General features: G+C 44.4%; 1 protein-coding gene across 3 annotated transcripts in view; it reads right to left on the bottom strand.

The window, feature by feature from the left end:
* Nucleotides 1–2,942: 2,942 nt before the first annotated feature.
* Nucleotides 2,943–26,029, bottom strand: part of sirt2 (sirtuin 2 (silent mating type information regulation 2, homolog) 2 (S. cerevisiae)) — a 38,557-nt gene continuing 15,470 nt past the window's right edge. For all 3 annotated transcript variants that reach the window (XM_052044372.1, XM_052044369.1, XM_052044371.1), the window contains 11 exons: nucleotides 25,677–25,783; nucleotides 23,646–23,702; nucleotides 22,857–22,925; nucleotides 20,519–20,648; nucleotides 18,931–18,990; nucleotides 17,877–17,932; nucleotides 14,651–14,727; nucleotides 11,963–12,014; nucleotides 10,174–10,241; nucleotides 6,416–6,482; nucleotides 2,943–3,810 (listed from right to left, as the gene is read on the bottom strand). In XM_052044372.1, coding sequence (XP_051900332.1) covers nucleotides 3,613–3,810; nucleotides 6,416–6,482; nucleotides 10,174–10,241; nucleotides 11,963–12,014; nucleotides 14,651–14,727; nucleotides 17,877–17,932; nucleotides 18,931–18,990; nucleotides 20,519–20,648; nucleotides 22,857–22,925; nucleotides 23,646–23,702; nucleotides 25,677–25,783 — 941 coding nt within the window. In that variant the 3' untranslated portion in view covers nucleotides 2,943–3,612. The remainder of the gene's footprint in view (nucleotides 3,811–6,415; nucleotides 6,483–10,173; nucleotides 10,242–11,962; nucleotides 12,015–14,650; nucleotides 14,728–17,876; nucleotides 17,933–18,930; nucleotides 18,991–20,518; nucleotides 20,649–22,856; nucleotides 22,926–23,645; nucleotides 23,703–25,676; nucleotides 25,784–26,029) is intronic.

Here is a 26,029-nt window from a genome sequence, read left to right as displayed (position 1 = left end):
AGAAGTTTGTGAGGAAAATTTGAGTAAATGTAGGGGGATATGGTGGATAACTTTTGACAAGAACCAGCACAGGTGTGATGGGCCAAATGGCCTCCTTCTGAGCTGTCATTCTATGCTGGGGATATGGCTGTCTTGAAAATGATAGGTAGACCCCAACACTCTCCCAGCCACAGATAAACCTAAAGAGATACTGACAAAAGTTAGCAGGGTGGTAGACCCAAAACGTTGACTATTTCTTTCTGAATCAGTCAGCCTGGTATGGAGGCTCCAATGCATAGGGTCGCAAGAGGCTGCAGAGGGTTGTAGACTCAGCCAGCTCCATCAAGGGCACAGCCCTCCCCACCATCGAGGACATCCTCAAGAAGGCAGCATCCATCACTAACAACCTTCACCATCCAGGACATGGCCTCTTCTCGTTACTATCATCAGGGACGAGGTACAGGAGCCTGAAGACCCACACTCAACGATTCAGGAACAGCTTCTTCCCCTCCAGCAGATTTCTGAATGGTCAGGATGTACACGCCCTGTTGATAAACATCCCTCCTTCTCATGGTTTGTAGTTCTCTGATATCATATAGCACTGTAAATTACTCAGTCACTAGGTCCCATTTAGTTCTGTTATGTCAACTTTGCTTCAGACTACACTGAAGAGCAAGGATAAAAAGTAAACTTATTACCTTGAGATTATATGTGGAGATTTATGCTCCACATGGACTTTCTTGCTGTTGGATACGGTTCTCTCTCCTGTGTGGCTACTGGTGATCCACAGCTCCCCCATATTAAACAATTCACATGCAGGCTTCCTTCACAGGACGAACCTTCTCCCCATTTACAGTCCTGTGATGATGGTTGAGTGGTGGCAGGGACAGGTGAAGTGTTCACCAATACTGTGTAGTCACAGACCCACATGAAGGTGGTGACTACAGGGTCATCACATGGTCCGGGGCTGGATTGGGAGCAGCTGTGGTCATCACCACATGGGCCTTTATGGGAACATTTCTGCACATACCGTGCTAGAAATGGTGCCCCAAGCATATGCTATACTATTGCTGGAATATCCGTACCCTGCTGGACTCGGAAGGAGAACGACCCAATGTACAGTGGCAATTTTTGCCCAAGGACTCTGGAGGAATAACACCAACATAGTTGCTCTCAGAGAGACTACAGATGAAGTCACTCAGGAAGGTGAGGAGTGAATCTTCGTTTAGAAAGGAAAATCAGTAAGTGATAAGTGAATACAGGGGGCAAAGAACAAACCTCTGGAGAAACTCAGCAGGTCAGGCAGCATCTGTGGAGGGAAATCGACAACCGATTTGTTGGGTTGAGACCTTTCATCTGACCTTCCTCCACAGATGCTGCCTGATCCACTGAGTTCCTCCAGCATCTGCAGTCTCTTGTGTCTCCGGTCCCCATGAGCATCAATAAACACATCCTGACCCTGCCCCATCTATATGGCTTATGTCATTTTCCACCATCATAAGCAAAGACATTTGACACCAAAGATGAGCAGAAAGAATCCTTCTACATCTGTTACCAGAACAAATAACACAGTTCTCTAGGGGAACTTTAAAACAAGGTTTGACCAATACTTTGATGCATGAAGTGGCACCATTGGGAAGGAAAGTGTGGGCAAAACCAATTCCAACAGTATTCTTCTACTCAATGAATATGTCGAGCGTGGGGTGTGATCACACGCACAATCATCAGACAAAGCAACAAATACAAAACAAAATGGCAATGGCCCTCAAGGCTGGTGGTACCATACCGGCAGAAGTTCCTGACACACTTAATTCACCTTTTTTTTTAGGTTTTAATAATACATTTGGAAAGGCTGGGACAATAAATTTTCCAGTGAACTAGGTGGGTTTAAAGGGAATATGGGAAATAAAACCCAGCGAGTTGGAAGGAAGGAAGGGAAAAGGGCCATGATGTGTGGGAACGGGACCCCCGTGCGTTTAAGGGGAGTGCGGGAACGGGAGCCCCGTGTGTTTAAGGGGAGTGCGGGAACGGGACGCCCGTGTGTTTAAGGGGAGTGCGGGAACGGGACGCCCGTGTGTTTAAGGGGAGTGCGGGAACGGGACCCCCGTGCGTTTAAGGGGAGTGCGGGAACGGGACCCCAGTGTGTTTAAGGGGAGTGCGGGAACGGGACGCCCGTGTGTTTAAGGGGAGTGCGGGAACGGGACGCCCGTGTGTTTAAGGGGAGTGTGGGAATGGGACCCCTGTGTGTTTAAGGGGAGTGTGGAAATAGGACCCCGGTGTGTTTATAAAGAGCGTGGGAACGCAGTCTTGATGAGTTTGAAAGGAGCATAGAAATGGGGCCCTGGTGTGTTTAAAGGGAGCAAGTGAACAGGGGCCTGGTGCATTTAAAGTGAGTGTGACAACAAGGCATCCAGTGAGCTTAAAGGGAGCATGGGATTGGGTCCCCAGGGAGCCACCGGGATTTCTGAACAATGGGATAGCAAACTATTGGGATTTCACTGCAATAAGTTTCAACACCTCACAAAATAATGGCAATGTCTCTAAGATTGGGAGTATTTAGGTATCACAAAGTCCCTGACAAAAAAAAGAATAAAATTCCATAGTCTTGGCGCAACATATTCAGTTTGTGTAAGACAAACCACTTCTGGTATTGTTCTTGAATAGCCTTACAATAATTTTAATTCCTTGTTCTAGACTCCCTCTGCCCTGCCCTAGAAGGAATCATTTCTTCCCACCCACCCTGCCAAATTAGATTCACCTCCTAATCTCCAATAGATGAGGGAGTTCACACCTAGTCCATGCAATCCAGTTCAATTCTCTGCCGGATGGAACTGCATTTGTCTGCTAATGGCTCGCACTGCACTCACAAGGCCCGTAACATATTGAGTAGCTGGGAGTTAACGAAGTTGAGAGCTAACGAAGTTGAGAGCTGAGTGAGAGAAGAAAATAACAAGTGAATCAAATGAATTAATATGTAGTTTTATTTGCTAACTTAGACATCAGAAACATGCCAACCTTTATATATAGTATATAATCATTAATGAAAGATCACAGTTAATTATCCGTAAATGCACACCATGGGCAATTTAGAGACGTTAAGGGTAAGGTGTTCACACTTTAAAATTCACTCTGTTTCTACAAGGTGTCACCCATCCAATTAGATTCTCCATCAATAAGCTGCTCATTCTTGGCAGACGGTATTTTTGCAGCTCCTGCTCTCGAAACAAAGAGTGTTTTGAGTCAATATGGTCAGAGAAACAAAACTGTATTTACAATTTACTGCTTGATACTTATGGAATTGGTTCCCAGAGAGCAGAAACTAATCCCCATTTTACAGGAATAAGGGGCAAGGATTATTAAAAAAAAGAGCAAAAAAAAACTGTTAAAATTGCTGATTTTGCAACCTGCCCGCTGTGGACACATTTGATCCCCTGACTAGATATCTATACTCAAACCATCAAAGGGAAAGCAAACTGGTAATTTATATTAGTGGAGCAGCAATATTGTCTTTGACGCAGCGAGATTGAGGGGATGATGAGTTCCATTACTGTACAGTCACCCTTCAAATCAGTTAATATGAGGTATCAAAGAGATTGTGGACAGTTCACTTTCCCTGCTAGCCATCTGGCCTGGTTATTTGGTGCTGTGGTCTGTCTGAGAGCCATGCTTTCTTGAGACACCTGGCTTCTCAGCCTCTTTCTCTGTTACCGTCTCTGCCTCCTGCTTGCTTTTCTTCTCCTCTGGAGCCTGGGGGTTGGCTGAGGCCTGTGTGCCTTCAGCCTTACTGTCTATCACAGCGTGCTCCTTTTTCACAATCTCTTCAAGCTCTTCCTGCACAGAGAGTTAAAGATAATCACACGGGTCAGACGCAGGAACAGAGGGTCTGATGAATCCATTTACTTCTATATTACAAAACCTTCAAGATAACAGTTCAAGATTAAATATGGAAACTCTATTTGATTTTGAATATTTTTCTCACAATGTCATAAACAATTTGTACTTATTTAGCACCCATAATGAAATGTGACATCTTAGAGCACTACACAGGAAAGTTATCAAACAAAATTTGACTGTAAGTGACAGGTGAATAGAAGTTTGGCAGAGGTTGGCTTTAGAATCACAAGATCACAAGACAAAGGAGCAGAAGCAGGCCATTCAGCCCATTGAGTCTGCTCCATGAGCTAAACTAGAACTATTCGTATCTAGCCCTAATTTCCAGCCTTATCCCCATATCCCTTGATACCTTGACTAATTAGATACCTATCAATCTCCTCCTTAAACACCCCCAATGATTGGCCCTCCACAGCTGTATGTGGCAAAGAATTCCATAAATTCACTACCCTCTGGCTAAAGAAATTTCTCCTCATTTCTGTTTTAAACGGGTATCTAAGACTGTGCCCTCTAGTCCTGGACTCAACCACCAAGGGAAACAGCTTGCCACATCTACATTACAACACAGATGGAGGCCATTCAGCCCATCGTAACTTGCAGCTTGAGTCGGTAGTAAAGAAGGCAAATGCAATGTTAGCATGCATTTCGAGAGGACTAGAAAATAACAGTAAGGATGTACTGCTGAGGCTTTAAAAGGCGTCGGTCAGACCGCATTTGGAATATTGAGAGCAATTTGGGCCCCGTGTCTAAGGAAAGATGTGCTGGCCCTGGAGAGGGTCCAGAGGAGGTTCACAAGAATGATCCCAAGAATGAAAGGCTTAACATATAAGGAACATTTGATGTCTCTGGGCCTGTACTCGATGGAGTTCAGAAGGATGAGGGGGGATCTCATTGAAACCTACTGAATAATAAAAGGCCTGGATAGAGTGGACGTGGAGAGGATGTTTCCATCAGTAGGAGAGTCTTGGATCCAAGGGCACAGCCTCAGAATAAAGGGATGTCTCTTTGAAACTGAGAAAAGGAAAAATTTCATCAGTCAGAGGGTGGTGGATCTGTGGAATTCACTGCCACAGAGGGAGGTGGAGGCCAAGTCATTGGGTGCATTTAAGGCAGAGATTGATAGGTTCCTGATTGGTAAAGGGATGTTAAGGGTTACGGGGAGGAGGCGGGATGATGGGGTTGAAAAAAAAATCAGTCATGATTGAATGGCGGAGCAGACTTGATGGGCCGAATGGCCTAATTCTGCGCCTATATCTTATTGTCTTATGTTCTACCTGCCAGTACCAACTTAATCCCACCTCCAGCACATGGTTTGTAGCCCTACAGTTACAGCTCATCAAAGTATGTCTAAGTACTGTTTAAATGTGATCAAGACTACTGCTTCTAACACTCTTTCAGGTAGTGAGTTCCAGACTTTAGCACCTTCTTATCCTCTCTAATCCCTCTACCAATTACTACAACCCATAAGGTGACGTGACTAAAAGCCTGGTAAGGTTATGGCTTTAGAGTCATCGGGATTTTTAATCTCTCCGCTAAAGAAAATAGGTCCTCTTTACTCTACCCAGGCTCCTCATCATTTTATACATCGTAATCAAGGAGAAAAGCAGAGAGGTTTGGGGAATGAATTTCTGAGCCCAGGCAGCTGAAGGCTCCTAACAATGGAGCAGTTGAATTCAGAGATAATCAAGACTGGAACTGGTGGAGAGCAATATTTCGTCTTACTGTGTTGAAGTGACTGCCTGACTCAGAGATGAGAGTGCTACCAATTAAGCTGAGCTAACAGTCTACCTTCTGAGTGACTCTTCAGTGTAGAGTTTTTTTGAGTGCTGTAAATCTTATAGGGTTGCCAACACCAAACTATATCTTCCTTCCTTCGGTTGGGGTTATCCTAAACCATGTTCTCTTGTCGGGAAAGAATAGTGCACAAACCCATCTCAAATATTTGCCACTTTTCTCAGCTCAGAACAAAAGAAATAGGAGCAGGAGTAAACCCCTCAAGCCATTCAATAAAGTCATCTTGGCACAGTTCTCCAAGTGGAGTTAAGAGTTGTACAGCATGAAAACAGGCCCTTTGGCCCAGAGTCTATGCTAACCACCAAGTACCCATTTTCACCAATCCTACACTAATCCCATTTTATTCTTCCCACATTCCCAATTCCCTCCAGATTCTACCACTCACCTACACACTAGGGGCAAGTTACAGTGACCAATTAATCTACCAACCCACATTTCTTTAGGATGTGGGAGGAAACTGGAGTTGCTGGTGGAAACCCACAGAGTCACAGGGAAAACACACAGTCAGCACCTGAGGTCAGGATTGAACCCGGGTTGCTGGTACCTTTCCTGCCTGATCCTTAATATTCCCGATTCCTCTTTAGTCCAAAAATCTATCAATACAAGCTTTAAATATTATTAACAATTCTGCTTCTCAGTCCTGTAGCCTTTCACTGAGTGAGTTATTTTCCAATGATCCCAATTGGCCAGGGGTGAAGCTACAATGGATGGAGTGAGCGAGATTTAGAATGTAAAGGAAATATTGCTGTACCTTCCAACCTAGCAAATCAGCAAGAGCCAGGCACCCATCGTCACATGGACCCACGTAAGCTACATCCCTGCTGAGACAAAATTGTGCCACATCAGAATAGTGAGGTAACATGAGTCACAGAGTAATACAGCACGGAAACAAGCCCTTCGGCCCAACTTGTCCATGCTGACCAAGATGCCTATCTAAGCTAGTCACATTTGCCTGGGTTTGGCCCGTATCCTACCCATGTACCTGTCCAAATGTCTTTTAAATGGTGTTAATGTACCTGCCTCAACTACTTCCTCTGGAAGCTTGTTCCATATACGCACCACCCTGTGTGAAGAAGTTGCCTCACAGGTCCCCTTTAAACCTTTCCCCTCTCACCTTTATTTATTATTATACGATGCTCATGATGAGAAAGACAATGTCTCTGATAGGGTGAGACCAAACAGGTTAATGGGTGCAGTTACAAGCACATTATACCTCTTGCCTGTGTTTTGTTAATATCAAGGCTGTGACATGAGGAAGATCTCAAGAGAACCAAACTCACATGCATCACCTGGCCCACAGAAGTGTGAGTTAAGTCAAGGAAGCCCACTTAAGACAAGTTCTACGCTACCCAATTCTCAAACAAATACTTGATTTCACTGAGGGTGAAGATCCAGTATGAGCGTAAACTGGCAAACAATATAAAAACAGACAGTAAGAGCTTCTACAGGTATATAAAAAAAGAGAGTAGCTGAAATAAATGTTGGTCCCATATAGAATTAAAATGGAGGATTAATGAGATATTGAAAAGTGGCAGAGATCCAAAAATAATTAATTTCGATCAATCCTCACAGAAGACACTAAAAACATCCCAATAATGATAGTTAACCGAAGGGCTATTAGGAGGGAGGAACTTAAAACTACCTCTATCACCGTAATGAAAGTACGAGGAAAACTAATGCAAGGACCAACCACACCCCAGGACCTAATGGCCTCCAGCTTGGATCTTAAAGGAAGTGGCTGCAAAAATACAGGATGTGTTGGCTGTAATTGTTTACCTGAAGAATAATAACAATGGGTTAAAAAGATTGATTGCCGTCACAATATGTGGAAGCTAAGAGCAGCAGTTACCAAATTCTGCAGCTGAATTCCATTAAATTGAAGACCAGCATTTTTTCGATTAACAGCAGAGAAACAAGACATTCAGCCCCTCTATCTGTGTCTGTATTTACGTCATCTCCTCCCCAACTGCAGCTGCTATACCGTTATCCCTAATGTTTATATGAACAAATCAACTTAGCTGCTCTATGTTCTAACCACATTCAACGTTTCCATTTGATCATCAGAGCTGATATTGAAAGAATTTTTTTTTACATGGTGAGTTGTTGTCATCTGGAATGTGCTGCTGGAGTGCTGGAGGGAGCTTGCAAAAGGTGCCCCATAAATATCGAGAAGAAATCACAGGGACAAGGAAACAGCAGGGGAATGAGACCAATTGAATGGCCTTTCCAAAATCTGGCACTAGTAAGGAGAACCAAATGGTCTCTTCCTGTGCTATTGATTCTATAAAAAGGATCAAACAACCTTTCACTGCTAATATCATTGTTATAACATTTCAATATGGTGTTCCCTTGGCTGCACACAGTATGCACAGGTATGGGTAACCCAATTCAGCGTCAGCGACTTCCTTTGATACTCAGTGCCTTGCTGAAGCAGCCCAGAACCACATTTGTTTCTCATGATGTTTTCTATCTGGTCTACGTGTCATATTTTCTTATGCCACAGAAGGCGGCCATTTGGCCCATTGAGTCTATCCAGCTCTCAGTGCAATCCCATATCCATCCATTCCCTGCACAGTCATGTGCCTAACAGCCTCTTAAACGCCACTATCGTATCTGCTTCCAACACTATCCTTGGCTGCCCATTCCAGGCACCCACCACTCACTGCATAAAAAAAACTTGCCCTGCACATCTCCTTTAAACTTTCCCCCTCTCAACTTAAGTGCATGTCCTCTAGAAGTTAGTTTTTGCAAAGGAAAGTTAAAATAATGTTTTAAGCTTATCTAAGGAGACACGACAAATGTTCCAACATAAAGTGTAATTAAAAAGGATTCATGGGACTGAAAGTGGTTAAATATCCAGGGTCAGGCAGAATCCATCTGAGAATATTTACTTAAGGTAGGGAAGGAGATGGTTGGTAGGTTAACCATAATCTTCCACAAAAAGTCTTAGTGATGTCAAACAGCTAGAGGCTGGCAAATGTGATGTGTTATTTAAAGGAGCAAAACAAAAAGAGGGGTGTTGCCAAATTATAAACCACGAGTTAGGGATAAACTTATTACGGTTCTAAACATGTTGTTGTTTTGTCACTTGTTCTCGAGAAGAGCCTGTTATTCTACCACGTTGCGATGTGTACAGATGGTTAGGACAGTCAGTCTACATTCTAAAGAGAAGGTCATACCTGATTTATCAGAATGTCTAAAAAAAATCAATTAGAAATTATACAGTTAAAGAACATGCAGTTGTACCTATGAGTTTTCAACAGGTACAAGCAAAAGGTCTATGAACAAGTGGTGTTAAGGGAAGTGTAGCTGTACGGAGCTGGCAATAGGGTGGAAGGCAGACGGGGAGTAAAGGGATAATGAGGTCACTAGGACTGGAGGGATCCCCAGGGGCAGTACAAAGACCTCTGCGTTCCTTAAGATATATTAATGATTTGAATTTGGGTACACGGCACAATTTCCAAATCTGCAGATACCACAGAGCTTGGAAGTGTCGTGATTAGTGAGGAGGACAGTAATAGGCTTCAAAGTATTTAGATTGACAGATAGGTGACAGATGAAAATGAATGCTGGGAAATGTTAAGTGTTACACTTCAGTAGGAAGCATGAGAAGTAATATAAATCAGAGGACACAAGGGATACAAGGAGGCGGCCTGGGAGTACATGTGCATAATTTGTTGAACGTGGCAGAGCAGTTGGAGAAAGTGGTTAAAAAAACTGCATGCAATCTGCGCTTTATAAGCAGAGGTATAGAGTACAAGAGCAAGGAAGTCATACTTAAACTTTACAAAACACTGGTTTAGCCACAACTGGGGTAATGTCTAGGAAAGATGTGAGGGCTTTGGAGAAGGTGCAGAAGTAATTTACCAAAATGATTTCAGGGATGAGAGATGTTGGTTGTGCAGAGAGTCTGGAGGAGCTGCGGTTGTTCTCTGCAGGGCTCGCAAGATTTGATAGAAGCATTTAAAATCGTGAAGGGTATAGGCAGAATAGACACAGATAAACTGTTCCTAAACATGACTAATCAAGAATTAGGGGACATGGAATGAAGCTGATTGTCAAAAGAACTAAAAGTGGCACTGCCAGTAGTAGTTTGTAGGCAGGTTCGATTGTGGTGTTCAGAAGGGAGCTGGATAAATATCTGAATGAAAAGGATTTGCAGGGTCTTTGGAGAGAATGGACCGAGCTGGATTGCTCTTATATTGCGCTGGTATAGACTGATGGGTTCCTTCTATGTTGCAACCATTCTACAATCCTGTGCCCTAAAACATTAATCTGTTGCTCTCTACCGCGCTGCCTGACCTGCTGACTATTTCTAGCATTTTATGGTTTATTTCAGACTTCCAACATTCACAGTATTTTGGTTTAGAGCGTAAAAGGACTTGGTGTATTGTTTTTCATCTATAAGAAATGACTTGGATATATTCATAAGAAACAGCCTGCAAATGTCTCCAGCTCCAAGAGTGCTCAAAGGCACTGAGGTGAAAAAATAACTTGACACAAACTTGCCTGTAGGCTTTTTCTGAATCAAAGTCAAGAGAATTTCCAAGCCCCAGAAGTGCCATCATGGGATCTCCCTGAAGGAAAGAAATAAAAACATTCATTGAACTAATAGGAAGTAATGATTTATGTCAGGATAAGTTACTGCCCGGGAGACCCGCTCCCATTCATGACCAGATCTCAGGGTGGATTTGCAGTCAGTACTGAGGAGTATACGGGCAGGAGGAGGTCTTGCTGCCTCTTCATTCAGTAACTGATATCTCCATTCCATCTTTTAGCCACGTGTTTAGTAACCCTTTTAAACTGAAGAATATCTTACTAGTCTGTTTTGACCTTCTTTGCCCCTTTTTTTTGAGAGAAGCAAAGCAGAATTATTTTACACAAGTTGCCCTCAGAACCCATGCACTCTAGGAAGAAAACGCACATTAGGGTTCTTGCACGTGGTCACTGGGCTGCTAAATGTGTGCACATTTGGATGGAGGGTGATGGAACATTTACTCTCCAGAGACCAGCTAATCAAGAGAGTAGCCACAGAATGATACAGCACAGGAGGCCATTCAGTCCATTGTGCTTGTGCAAGCCCTTTCAGAGAGCTCTCTAATTAATCATATTCCTTCTGCTCTCTCTCCACAGCCCTGTTTTCCTTTTGACATATATATAGGTACTGAAACAGGCCATTCAGCCCAACCAGTCCATACTGGTGTTTGTACTCCACCGATGCCTCCTACCATCTTTCCTTATCTAAATATATATCCAATTCTCCCAGCCCAGTCGTTCCCTACCTTCAATCGGGCAGTAGAAAAGCCCTAGAGCATGTACGACCAGGCTCAAGGACAGCTTCTATCCCGCTGTTATCAGACTCTTGAACAGACCTCTCATATGCTGAAAGATGAACTCTTGATCTCTAAATCTACCTCATCATGGTCTTTGCACTTTACTTATCTCCCTGCACTGCACTTTCTCTGTAATGCTATATTCTGCATTGTTTTCCTTTCCATTGTCTTCCTCAATGTACTTTATGTATGACATGATCTGTCTGGATGGCACACAAACAAAAGCTCTCACTGTATCTTGGTACATGTGATAATAATAAACCAATTCCGATTGCTAGTTACCTTACTCCTGGTTACTGACAGATCACTGGAGACAATTTCTCCAGAATTTAACAAAATAAGGTATGGCAGAAGAATAGGCCATTTGGCTTCATGCTCCCCATCATCATTAATGCTCCACCAAACACTTCCTACCCAGATCCATCTCACCTCACCTCCCCAGTGTACCTTCCTCTCTTCCTTATACACATCTCTAACTTCAGGCTTCTAAAAAGTCATGTATGGGGAAGATCCCATGGTTACTATTTCAAGGAATGCAGGGCGGCTCTCCCCAATGACATGATCAATATTTTTACCTCTACCAACATTCCTTAAACACAAATATTATGATTATTTTGTTTTGCTGTTTATGGGAGCAAATTGACTGCTGCATTTCCTACATTAAAACAGTTCAACAGTGCTTCACTGGGTGTTAAACACTTTGAAATTCTTTCAAAGTGTTTAACACCCAGTGAAGCACTGTTGAACTGTTTTAGGTTCCTAAAGACATTGTAGTACATTGCATGTACAAGGTTTCTCTCTCTCTCTCCTTTCCTTTTGTTCCCTCTGTCTGTCTCTATGCAACAACTGGAGTACTGTACCATCAGAATATGTGTAGGGTGATAGTTAGAGGTGAGGTGGAGGGAACAAAATAGTTAATGATGGGTTATGTAGCCACGCTGGAAATTTCCAGGGTTCTGACGCACCTGACGAGTGATCTCCTTGTTAATGAGCAGCCTTGGTGTGGACTTGGACACTCTGCATGAGAAAGGAAGAAAGCATCATTACCACAATTCTCATGTGAACTATCACATCTTGTAAAGTCCTAGCTTCCTGTAATGAGCAGCAGCGCGGAGTCAGAGCAGATCTATTTTGAGCAATTAAGTCACCTCTTCAGGGAGCATCCCCTACATCTTCACATCTCTGATCAGAACAATGCAAAAGCTAGAACTAAAAAATGAGTGAGCCATGGGTTGCAGAATTATACCACGGCACCTTCCTGCTTCAATCCTCCACCTGGGGTGCATCAGTTGATCTTGCTGTTTTGCCTTCGAATATCTGCACTTGGACATTGTGGGTGCCTACTGTCAGTCACTGGCTGCTTGAGCAGGACAGAGGTGGTGATTCTGGTGACTGGCAAAGCACCTATTAAAAAAAAGCAGAAGTGGGACCTATGCTGTTTAAGAATGTCCTCGGAGTGGTGGGGTTGGCAGGGTGAGGGAGGGCTTGGGGATAAGGAATCGCATTGCATGGCTGAGGTTAGTACGTTCCCTATCCATCCCCAGGATGCTGTCAGTGGGATAGATACGTCAGCTACTTCAGCTGATCCTGCAATAAATGTATCTGACAGGGCTCTGGAGATCAATCCTCTTGAGGCTTTCAGCCTGAGACCAGAACTTGTGCTTCGTTTGCCAGATTCTCCTGCCCAATTGAGGACATCATTCTTGAGGGGCTTTACGATCTGTTGCAAACTGCAAATGATATAAAAAAAAGGCAGTACAGCGGCACAGCTGGTAGAGCCGCTGCCTCACAGCGCCAGAGACCCAGGTTCAATCCTCCCCTCCGGCGCTGTCTGTGTGGAGTTGGCATGTTCTCCCTGTGACGGGGAGGGTTTCCCCTGATGCTCTGGTTTCCTCCTCCATCTCAAAGTACGTTAGTTGTCCACTGTAAGTTGCTCTTAGGTGAGTAGTAGAATCCAGGGGGAGCTGGTGAGAGCGTGAGAAGAATAAAAACTGGGATTAATGTAGAATGGGCAGTTGATGATCAGTGTAGACTCAGTGGGCCAAACTGCTGCTCTCTCTGCTGTATATCTCTATGGCTCCTGTACGCCTCCAAGGCTCTACGATACAAAATTACATAGAGACAATTTAGGAATATACAGCTAAGGAACCATTTGTAATCTGGGCCTCAAATTTACAAGGGACATTCTGGAAGTGATTCACAGGGCAGGACAGGAAATCTGAATTACAGATGACACAAAGGGAATTTCCCTCACTCGATAACGGCAAACCAGTGCCTGTAAGTATAACCAAATGGGGGAAAGGGTGAAATGCACAGACATCTCATTCTGCTTAGCACAAGCAGTACAGTACAGATCGAAAGTAAACACCGACACCCAAGTGTGAAATCACAGCATTATGAAGGGGGTTGGATTGAATGCAAGAAGCAGGATCAGTATTGACTGAAAAGAGGCTGAGAATCTGAGTTGTAAATTCACCCTACAAAGCTTCTGGATTTTGAATAAACAGGTCTCTGTGAAATATTGAACTGTTGCGAAATACTTCACTACAGATGTGGTACCACTAGAGAGACTTAAAAGAATGTTGCCATAAGTGAAGAATTATAGTTATAAGGGGAATTTGACCAGTTTGGTGTCATCTTCCTTGAAGCACAAGAGTGGTTTAATTCAGATCTACAAAATTATAAGTTGAGACAGTGTGAACAGAAAGGTCCTATTGCCATGAACATTGACATCAATAACCAAGAGACTTGGGTTTAGTGTGATTTGTGGAAGGACAAGAGGGAAGTTCATGAAAATAATTTTTACCCAAAGAGCAGCATGGCCCAGAACTCACTGGCTGAAAAGACTACTAGAGGCAGAAACCTTCTTCACAGTAGCACAGGTTCAATCCTGACCTCTGGCTGTCTGAGTGGAACTTGCACATTCTCCCTGTGACTTGTATGGGTTCTCTCAGATCTCTAAGAGATGCGGGTTCATAAGTTAATTGGCCACTGTAAACTACCGTTTGTGTGTAACCAAGTGAAAGAATCAGGGGGAGGAGGGGGTAGTTGATGAGAACGTGGGGAGAATAAAATAGGATTAGTGTAATGTAGGCAAGGTGTGCTAAAGGGCCTGTTTCCATGCTGTGTGACCATATGTAAAGGGATCTGACTGATACAAGAAGAACCATAAACTGCAGGGTTTTGGACTGAGAACTGGGAAGTGGGATTAACCAGAGGTCCAATTTTGGGGCTGGCAATGACATGCTGGGCTGAATGGCCTCATCCTGTGCTATAAATGGTCTGCTCAACCTCTGCTCATAACTCAGACCCCTAAGTCCAGGCAACATCCTGGTAGGTCTTTTTTACGCTCTTTCTAGTTTACTGGCATCTTTTCTATAACAAGGTGACCAAAGCCCTTAAGAAGGGCTTGGATGGGCACACGAATGAGAGGAAAATGGAGAGATATGGGCATTCTGTAGGTAGGAGGGAATAGATATGTTGGCACAACATTTGTGGGTCAAAGGGCCTGTTCTGTGCTGTGCTGTTCTTGGTTCTATAAATCTCCGTGATTCCCTCCTGACCACATACCCTCTGTGGTGCATTTTACGTTTAATTCTAATTTGGAACATTTCCAAAGTGTCTCCCACCCCTGGGGAACGAATGCCACAGACCTGTTGATGAGAGATGCAAATGGCTGGACCTGCAGAGAAGTGCCCAAGATGATGAGAAGGTCACATTTTGGAAAATCCTAAATGAAAGACAAAGTATGTTCATTAAAGGGGAGGAGAAAATACAAATTTGTAAATTATCAGCTTCTTGTTCATTAATTTTTAAAAATATGTCTTAGGAAACACAAAGTTATACTCATGCATTGTGCAATAACTAGTGGGTGTAGTTGTTCAATTTAAGTGTCCTCGTGGGGTGTGTCAGAGCAGATCGACCGAGCACAGAACTACTCAGCTAGAGGTGCCATTTGCCACTGAAAACCAAACACGTTACAAACAAGGCACAATGTGAACGGTACTGGGCTTTCCCAAGGTGTCAATAAAATCAAATCGAGGTAACTTATCCATTCGATCAGCTTGAAATCCATCCTTTCACCATAGTCACCTCTTTAGTCCCCAGAAAATTACAGTGAGGTTCAGCCAAGGCATTCAAAATGGAGGGATTTTGATAAATAAAAAGAAATTATTTCCACACCAGATGTGTTGGTAAACCGAGGACATTGTTTTATCTGTTTACTAGATGCGGGCATTGCCTGCAAGGCTGGCATTTATTGCCTGCTCTGAACTACTCAGGAAATCATCTGACAGGCTTGCTGAGTCATTTCAGAGAATGGTTCAGAGAGCAACACGTTGTTGTGGGTCTGAAGATTCATACAGCAGGACCAGATAAGGACATCAGATTTCCTTCCTTAAACAGCATTGATTAAATTATGTCTGGTTTACCACCCTGGTGGTTTCTATTACTGAGACTGGCTTTGTAATTCCAAATTTTATTCAGTTGAATTTAAATTTCCCAGCGGCCATGATGGTCTCTCTTGACCTCTGGATCATTACTTCAATAATTTAACAGCTATGGTAATATCAGAATCGGAATAATTATCACTGTACAGATGATGTGAGATTTGTCATTTTGTGGCAGCAGTACAGTGCAAAGACATAAAAATCTATAAATTACAAAAGTAAATAAATAGGGCATAAAAAAAGGAATAACAAGTAGTGTTCATGGATTTATGGACCCTTTAGAAATTTGATGGTGGAGGGGAAGAAGCTGTTCCTGAATCGTTAAGTGTGGGTCTTCAGGCTCCTGTACCTCCTCCCTGATGGTAGCAAGAAGGGGGCATGTCCTGGATGGTGGGGGTCCTTAAGTGATGGATGCAGCCTTCTTGAGGCCAACATTTACTGTTCCAAAGGTCCGATGAGGTTTAACATTGAGTGCAACATTTCTCAGCTGAGAGATTCCTTGAAGAACCTGGAATTTCTGCTGCACCCCACACATGGTGACCTCACCTCAAACTCACAACTGACTGTGCATTACTGACTGGCTGTTCTCTCCCTCCATTCAAATCAGGAGCACATCATGGCATTCTTAAGAAATTGCTCATCAGTGACCAGAACTATGCACTAAAATAGTTAAAATTTCAGTAATTCAATAAAGCAAATCTCCCTCTGAATTTTTTTTTTGCAGTTCTGCTCAATTTTGCTATCAATTTCCACATGTGGCTTTTGCAGTTTTAGTAGAGTCACAGAGTAATACAGCACAGAACATAACAGCACAGTACAGGCCCTTCAGCCCACAATGTTGTGCCAACATTTTATCCTGCTCTAAGATCTATCTAACCCTTCCCTCCCACATAGCCCTCCACTTCTCTATCATTCATGACATCTCTTAAATGTCCCTAATGTATCTGCCCCCACAACTTCTGCCGGCAGTGCGTTCCACGCACCCACCCCACCACTCTCTGTGTAAAAACCTTACCCTGACATCCCCCTTATACCTTCCTCCAATCACATTAAAATTATGCCCTTCGTGTTAGCCATTGTTGCCCTGGGGAAAGGTCTTTGACTGTCCACTCGATCTATGCCTCTTATCATCTTGTGCACCTCTATCAAGTCACCTCTCATCCTCCTTCTCTCCAAAGAGAAAAGCCCGAGCTCACTCAACCTATCCTCATAAGACAAGCTCTCCAATCCAGGCAGCATCCTGGTAAATCTCCTCTGCACCCTCTCTAAAGCTTCCACCTCCTTCTTATAATGAGGCGACCAGAACTGAACACGGAAACAGGCCCTTTGGCCCAACTCATCCATGCCAACCAAGATGCCCATCTAAGCTAGTCCCATCTGCCCACGTTTGGCTCATATCCATCTGAACCTTTCCTGTTCATGTGCCAGTCCAAATGTCATTTAACTGTTCAGGTCCCTTTTAAATCTTTCCCCTCTCACTTTAAACCTTTACTTATTCTGACACAATACTCATTATTTTAAAAGCCAGTTAGACAGGTATGTGGATAGGAAAGGTTTAGAAGGATATGGGCCAAACACAGGCAAATGGAGCTAGCTTGAATGGGTATCTTGGATTGGCATGGACCAGTTGGGCCGAAGGGCCTGCTTCCATGCTGTATGACTCTATGAGAAAGACGATGTCTCTGACAGGGTGAGACCAAACAGGTTCCTGGGTGCAGCTACAAGCACATTATGCCCCTCTGCCTGTGTAATGATTTGTTAATGTCAAGGCTATGGAATGTGTCCAACAGGACAGGCAGTGCCAGTGACCCAGGTTCAATTCCGGCCGCTGTCTGTCAGGAGTTTGTACGTTCTCCCCGTGTCTGTGTAGGTTTCCTCCGGGTGCTCCGATTTCCTCCCACATTCCAAAGACGTTCGAGTTAGGAAGTTGTGGGCGTGCTATGTTGGTGCCGGAAGCGTGGCGACACTTGCGGGCTGCCCCCAGAACACTCTATGCAAAAGATGCATTTCACTGTGTGTTTCGATATATTTGTGAGTGATAAAGAAATCTTATCTGTACAAAAAGAATGAAAAAAACTGAGCCAAAATATTGACAGGCAGAAGTGGCCCGTTCTGATACAGACAGAGAGAAAGAGCGAGTCACCTAAAGTTGGAGAATTCAATATTGAGTCCAGAAGGCTGCAATGTGCCCAGACTGAAGACTAGGTGTTGTTCCTCAAGCCTGTGTTAGATCTCCTTGTAACAATGCAGGAGTCCACAGACAGAAAGGTGGGAATGAGAGTGGTATGGTGAATTAAAGTGACAGGCAACCAGAAATTCGTGGTCATTCCCATGGACTGAGCACAGCTATGAAGGATTAGCCAGTGAACTTAATTGTCCCGACTCTGAGATCACGTTTCAATGTAGATGATGCTGATTGAGGCATACTCACAGACTCCATGGTGGCAAAGAATCGATGGGGGAGACTTTCGCCAAAGAATACAATATCTAAGGAAGGAAATGGAGATTAAACACGGCACACAGTGCTCATCGTTCCCAACACTACACACGGATTATAAAGTCACAGCTTCACTTGAGCAGCAGGACAAGACAATAGTCTCCTGACCTCCAGAAGATGTGGTGGAGGACGACAGAAGGACATGTAACAGGCTCCCTTTCTCTCCCAAGATGGGCCTGACACTGCTGTCAAACCTCAGCATTTACACCCTGCAAAAGTTGTCCCTTTGACTATCTGTATGAATCTCTCATTCTCCCAGGCAGAACTAGCTGGTAACATTAAACAGGCAGCAATCTGCTCCTGAAGAAGGTAATGAGGGAGCCAGAGGGAGGAAGGGAGGGCATGGGATAGGCAGAGGAAGAGCAGGAGGGTGCCAGGCAGGCAGCCTTAAAATGAAAGGGCGGCACGGGGTGCAGCACGTAGTGCTGCTGCCTCACTGCTCCAGAGACTGGGGATGAATCCTGTCCTCAGGTACTGTCTGTGTGGAGTTTGCACATTCTCCCTGTGGCCGCATGGGTTTCCTCCCACATCCCAAAGATGTGCAGGTTGGTAGGTGAATTGGCTGCCATATATTGCCCCTAGTGAAACTGGGGTGTAGAATTCCCGGGAACACAGAGTGAAGAGCATCTTAAATCTGAACACGTGTCCCCTAGTTCTAGATTCTCCCACCAGGCCAAACATCCCCCCAGCATCTAAGCTTTAATTAAAAGTGGTGTGGAGGTCTGGTATTCTCTCCTCCAAGAAGCCAGGGGTGGAATAGCAATATCAAAATTATGATTAATGGACCTTATTAGCTAAATATGAACGGTTATGGAAGCAAACCCAAGCAAGTGTTAATGTGTAGATTGCCCACATTCCAATTGAATTTCAGAGTAGGCTTGAGGGGTCGCACGGTCTCCTCACGTTCTCACGCACCTAGTAATGCCACCCATGGAGGAGGTCACAAACCTTGCCAAGGTACCAGCCCAGGATCTGCTCTTCCACTCACCAGGTTTCACTACAGAGTCACACTGTTCACATTTTGGGAGTGGAGTGGTGAAGATCTGTGCTGTTTGAGGAAGGAAAAGGAAAAGGAAATGAGCAAACCTAATGCAACACAAAGCTGAAACTGAAGAACCCAATGCACTGTGCTGTTGAGGGGGTTTGAGAGGTGGAGCAGCCTATCAATGGTGCCACATTCACATGACAACAGGTTCCCAGTGGAAACCAGTAACCAGATTGACTCTGCCCGTCTCTCAAGCTACTGATCCCCTCTCCTGACTTACCTCCCATCCCTTCCACCTTATCAGTGAACAGATGTCCTCGTTCTTATCACAATGCTGTAGGATCTGGCTGTGAGCAAACAGACCACCATGTATCCCTGCATCACAACAGTGACCTTGTGAGTGGCATATTGGTGCAGCTGGTAGAGCTGCCACCTCACAGCTCCAGCGACCTGGGTTCAATCCTGACCACTGGTGCTGTCTGTGTGGAGTTTGCATGTTCTCCCTGTGGCCACATGGGTTTCCTCCCACTTCCCAAAGATGCGCTGGCTGGTAGGTTAATTGGCCGCTGTAAATTGTCCCTCATGTATAGATGAGTGGTGGAACCTAGGGGAAGTGTGGGGAGAATAAAACGGGATTAGTGCAAACACGTGCTTGGTGGTCAGTGTAGAATTGGTGGGCTGAAGGTCCTGTTTCCACGCTGTATGACTCTCTTTGACTTCAAAAGTACTTCATTGGCCATAAGTTGCTTTGGCACGTCCCGATGGGGTGTGAAACCCACTGCACAACTACAAATCTTTCTCTCTCATGTAGCAGAATGTTACAGGTTCAGTTCCAATTCCAGTGATTTGAACACACAATCCATGTTGACACTACAGCACACAAGTGAGGAATGTGACACTGCTGGAGGTCTGTGTTAGTGGACAACCCAAGGAGTTGTAAAAATACTGGATTACCATCCTGGTCTATGAGTTGGGCATGAGTTGAGACTCTGACCGTAAGTCTTTGCAAAGAATTGTGAGTACAGCAGGAAAGATCATTGGAGTACCTCTTCCCTCCATCCTGGACATCTACAACACATGATGCACATGCAAGGTCTGCAGAATCATAGATGACCCTTCTCATCCCTCCCATGACCTATTTGTCCCACTGCCGTCTGGCAAGCGGTACCAGAACTACTAGACGGTACAACAGTTTTCTCCCCCAGGCTGTCAGGCTCCTGAATACCTTGGAGACAGTTTCAGACAAATGCTGCGTCAAAAGCCCTGGTTCGCACAACGGCGTATAAGAACTTTGGCCGCTGCTGAACATGTTTATACAATTAGTGCAACGCACTGAGTTCTGTATTTTCTACGTCCAGCTCAGTTTTGCACTAACTCTGCACTAAATTTGTATTCTGTATATACTGTTTTTTTGCATTATTTGTACTTGCACAATTTTTTTTGTCTGTATTTATTGTATGTCTTCTGTTTTATGTACGTCCTCTGTTGCGAGAGTCTGGGGGAAACGACATTTCGTTCCTCCATGTGTTTTTATAGCATGTGAGTGAATGACAATAAAGTAACTTGAACGAATACATCAATGCCGACTTACTTTTCATCCAGTCCAAGTTGTACTGTTTCCTGCACGCACTGTTGGTGCAGTGGGAGGTGTAGAATGTCCCGTGAGCCTCTATCAAGTCCTCATCTTTCAACCCAACTACTCTCTCAAGAGTGTCAATGTTCTAATGTACAGAAGGAGGAAAAACAACAAGAAAAGACGGTCAGGTTCCAAGCCAGCGAGTGTTCCTTGTCATCAGCCTCTGAAACAGATTGCCAATGTGCGCAGTTCGGCAGTCACTGCAGCTCAAGAGGAAGGTGGATAAGGGTGACGTGGTGGTGCAGCAGGTAGTGCTGCCACCTCACTGCTCCAGTGACCCAGGTTCAATCCTGACCTCCTGCTGCTGTCTGTGTGGAGTGTGCACACTCTCCCTGTGACCATGCGGGCTTCTTCCGGGTGCTCCAGTTTCCTCCCACATCCCAAAGACGTGCGGGTCGACAGGTTAACTGGCCGCTGTATGTTGCCCCTAGTGTGTGGGTGAGTGGTAGAATCTGGGGGGAATTGGTGGGAATGTGGGGAGGATAAAATGGGGTTATTGCAAATGGGTGTTTGATGTTCGGCAAGAACATGCTGGGCCTGCTTCCATGCTGTATGGCTCTCCAAGTTCCTGGCAGTCAGAATGTTGCAGTCCCAAATCCCATTCATTCTTCTCCCTGAGCTCTCTGATCTACACTAGCTCTCATTAAATCAACACCTTGATTTTGAAATTCCTGCCCTTGTTTTCAAACTCCACCATGCCTCACTTTTCCCTGTCTCTATAACTCTGCACACCTCCAAATCTGAATTCCACACCATCCCCAAATTTGTTGTTCCACCAGTGATGGCCACACCTTCAGCTGCCAAGGTCTTGGTTCTGGAAATCCCTCCCTAAACCTTTCAGCCTCTCTCTCCCCTCTCAGTCCTTAATGTCCACCACTTTGACTGAGCTACTTGACACCATTCAAATGTCTCTTGTGGCTGGTTTGGATTTTGATTGATGACTAGAGACACTGCTCTGAAACACTGTGTTAAGACTGTTATCTTAATAATTGATGCAGTTTTTTTTCTAATTATATTTTGGATTTCATAGGAAATTTTGGATTACATAGGAAATTGCCAGGGATATTTTTTGTAATTGCACAGAATCTTTGCTTTTCTCCCTGGAGATTGGGAGTTTGGAGTTTGACGATGGATTGGGGCTACATAGTGATTGGATGTGAGAGACCTGATGGGCACTACACTGTGTGTAAGGTGGATGAGAACTTGCAGAATTCAGTTGCTGTCTGGATCAAAAGGTTATTAATTTTCATTGGAACAGGGACACCTGTTTGGCCCTCTGATTCGTTGCTCAGTATTGGTTTATCAATATCCCAACTCAATATCAAAAAGCAACGGCAGATGCTGGAAATCTGAAATAAAAACAGAACATGCTGGAAAAATGCTGCTGAGTATTTCCAATTTTTTTTTTGGTTATATACCACCTTTATATCCCTTACAAAAATCCTATTGATGTCATTTTAAAACATTTTGATTGGATTCCCTCCCCCTCACCCACAGTTTATCAACGTCTATTGTGTAGAGGATGGGACAATGTTAGAGACCAACAGAGAGGTCGGAAATGGAGTGGGATGCCAGCACTGGAGAAGCTGGGAGAACAGAATGGAATCACTGCAGGAGGATGCCTAGTCTGTCTGCGGGACACTAGTTGGGCATATGAAGGATACTGATCTGATTCACTAGCATCCGGCAGGACCCTGACCTGCTCCAGCCTCAATGTGACCTGTAGCAACATGGCTGGTTCTTTGTCCTCAATAAATTCTGACCTAGGCTCTGATATCCCACGAGAGAATAAATACAAGAGAACGCTTTGCTTGTCACGACCTGCTGAGTATTTTATGTTCAGTGCTCAGCTGTTGGACGCAAACTAAAGTCACTGGCGAAGCATTAAATGAAATATTCTAGCACAGCTCAATAGGCCAAGTGACTGAGACCCAAGATGCTGGAATCGGGAGCAACAAGCAATCTGCTGGAGGAACTCAGTGGGTCGAGCAGCATCTGTGGGAGGAAAGGAATTTTCGATGTTTCGGGTCGAAACCCTGCATCAGGACCAAATGACTTCCTTGCATGCCATATCATTGCAGGGAAGGCTGCAGTTATCTGCTACGCCACTGGGTGGCAGCCATCGCACAGTTTCCATCATTTAAAGTGGCAGTGTTAATAGCAGACATTATTGGACTTTGGGCATGGGGTGAGGGTGGAGGGGGTCGGGGGCTGGTGGGTTTGCGAGGGAGTGGCAGGTGCACAAGTAGGCAGTAAAACAGGAATGAGGGAAATGGGTAACCGCAGAGTTTACCTGTGTGTAACAGCGTAACAGCAGCCCCTTGTCTCTTAGCATCCGTATGAAGTAATGGGAAACTGTGGGCTGTAGGGGAGACACATTCATAATTAAAGGGAATCGAATGCGAGGAAGGTGCTTGTTATTCACAGCCAAAGCCTCTGACAAATAAAGAAATAAATCTTGAGGGCACTTGACATTTCTATAGAGCCTTTCGTGAACTAAAGATGCCACAAAGCACTTTACAACCAATGAAGGCCTGCTTTATCATGGGAACAGGCCCTTTGGCCTACCTCGTCAGTGCCAAATTAAACTAAACCTGCCTGCCTGTACATGATCCCTCCATTCAAGTGCCTGTCCGAATGCTTTTTAAACAGCACTCTCATATCTGCCTCCACCACCACCCCTGGCAGTGTGTTCCAGGCACCCACCACTCTGTGTAAAAAAAAACTTGCCCCGTACATCTCCTTTAAACTTTCCTCCTTTCAAAGCTATGCCCGCTAGTATTTGTCATTTCTACCCTGCAAGAAAAGACGTTGACTATCTTATCTCTGCCTCTCATAATTTTTTAAAATCTCTATCAGGTCTCCCCTCAGCCTCCAGTGCTCCAGAAAAAACAATACAAGTTTGTCCAACCTCTCCTTATAGATAAAACACTCGAACCTAGGCAGCATCCAGGTGAACCTCTTCTGCATCCTCCCCAAAGCCTCCACATCCTTGCTGTAATAGGGCGACCAGAACAGCACACGATACTCCAAATGTGGCCCAACTGAGGTTTTACACAGCTCCTTTAACTTCATTTCTTACCTTAAACTGTCCTGGGTACAGTTCTTTGGCCAGTGCAAAAAAGGGCTCTGGATTTTGCTGAAATTTAACACAAGAAGGTCGATCTTGTTAATTAATGATGTGGCATAATTAGACAGTGGCCAACTGGGAGTCTAATTCATTACAAAGTGAACCTTGGTCCCAGTAAAGAGAAACTAAAGAAACAGTATTCAGCATCACAACACATAAACAGGGGAAGTACTCAATCCCCAGCCTGTTTCCCACTCTTCAACTTCTCTCTGATTGAGGGTGTTGGAGCAAGCAGAGGACATCATACACCTCTGTCACCCCATAGCCATCTAAAAGATATGTATGCTGCAAGGTTGTGAACACACATGCACAGGTTCGCTCTGTTATGAAGGAATCATGTATGCGTGTTACCAAAAGCAGGCAGATTTAAATTCCTGCCCTCCCACAATCCAGTTGGAAGAAGAACAATGATAGGGGGGGAACTCTGGGTAAAATTCAAATAACATTGCAGGTCAAGAAACTGCAACAGAACGTTGTGTGATGTAAGAGAAAGATTAAAAGGAGAATTAGATGGCAATTTTAAGTTGTACAATGTCCCAAGCACGTCACAAGAACATAAATAAACTTGAATCTGATAGGCACCCCATCCACAACCATTCACTCGCTCCACCACAGACGTACAATAGCAGCAGTTTGAACATCCACAGGATCCATTGCAGCAACTCACTTAAGACAGAATTTTCCACACCCACCAGGTCTACCAGCCAGAAGGACAATGGGAAGTAAAAGCATGGGGAATGCCACCACCTGGAAGTTGCTCTCCAAGCCACATACCACCCCGATTTGGAAATATCTCGCTGTTCTTTCACCGTCTCTGGGTCAAAATCCTGAACTCTCTCCCTAACAGCACTGTGGGGATACCCACACCTCAAGGACTGCAGCGGTTCAAGAAGGCAGCTCACCACCGCTTTCCCAAGGGCAACTACAGATGGGCAACTAAATGCTGCCTCAGCCTGCGAAGCCCACATATCTTGAATGAATATATAAAAAAGGATAATTTACTTCTGCTCCTATTTGTTAAAGATAGACTCAAGCATCTATTTACTCTAATCCCATTTTATTCTCCCCACATTCCCATCAACTCCCACCAGATTCTAGCATCCACCAACACATTGGGGGCAATTTACAGCAGCCAATTAATCCACCGATCCGTATGTCTGTGATGTGGGAGGAAACCGGAGCACCCGTGAGAAACACACATCGTGATGGGGAGAATATGCAAACTCCACCCTTACTTTCTTACAAAGATCTGTCTGTAGAGGCGAGGGAGAGGAGGAGGCAGGAAAGTGGAGCTGAGCCCAAGATCAGATTAGCCTTGACCTTGTTGAACATCATGGAGCAGTATGTCCAATTCCATGGAGCCAGGGCACAAATCATGTTGTACTCCTAAATTCTTGATCTCTCAATCTACCTCATCATGGCCCTTGCACTTTAGTTGTCTACCCGCACTGCACTTTCTCTGTAACTGCAACCCTATATTTTACATTCTGTTTTCTTTTTACTATCTCGATGTACTTATGTATGGAATGATCTGTCTGGATGGCACGCAAACAAAAGCTTTTCACTGCTTCTAGATGCATCAGCTGCACGGTAGTGTAGCGGTTAGTGTAACGCTATTACAGCACCAGCAACCTGGGTTCAATTCCACTGCTGTCTGTAAGGAGTTTTTTACGTCCCCCCAGTGCCTGCATGGGTTTCCTCCGGGTACTCCAGTTTTGTCCCACATTCCAAAGATGCGCAGGTTAGGAGCTGTAGGCATGCTATGTTGGCGCTAAAAGCGTGGCGACACTTGCGGGCTGCCCCCAGAACATTCTCAGTAATGCAGAAAGACACATTTCGCTGTGTGCTTCAATGTACTATATATGACTAATATATGAATATCTTATTTTATAAATATCTTAATATCTTATGTGACATAATAAACCAATTCAATATCAAGTTTGTAAAACGTGACATTTTAAGAAAAATATAAGCCCCAGTTACCTTGAAGTAGCCCATCTCAAAAATGGCTTCTGGATATGGCAAGTCATACTTCTGAAGGTTGTGGTAGAGACCAGTTCCAGGACTGCGGAAGTCAGGGATTCCTGCCGCTGTTTGTAGGATAGATGTCAGAGGTAGCAGTTAGGAAGATGCTCGATACTAAGTGGTGGCTGATCATGTCAGTGATCTCTTAACAATAAACTGGTTTCCAAGTTCAAGAAATCAAAAAAAACTGCAGATGCTGGAAATCTGAAATAAGAACAGAAAGTGAAGTAGGTCAGGCTGCGTGTGTGGGAAGGGAAACAGCTAACATTTCAGGTTGGCGTCCCTTTGTCAGAACTGTGGTAGAGACCGGT

The sequence above is a fragment of the Pristis pectinata genome, chromosome 35, assembly GCF_009764475.1.
Source record: "Pristis pectinata isolate sPriPec2 chromosome 35, sPriPec2.1.pri, whole genome shotgun sequence".
In the NCBI taxonomy this organism is placed as follows: Eukaryota; Metazoa; Chordata; class Chondrichthyes; order Rhinopristiformes; family Pristidae; genus Pristis; species Pristis pectinata.
The sequence above is the reverse complement of the archived record's forward strand: the minus strand, read 5'-3'. Positions and strand labels throughout refer to the sequence as shown.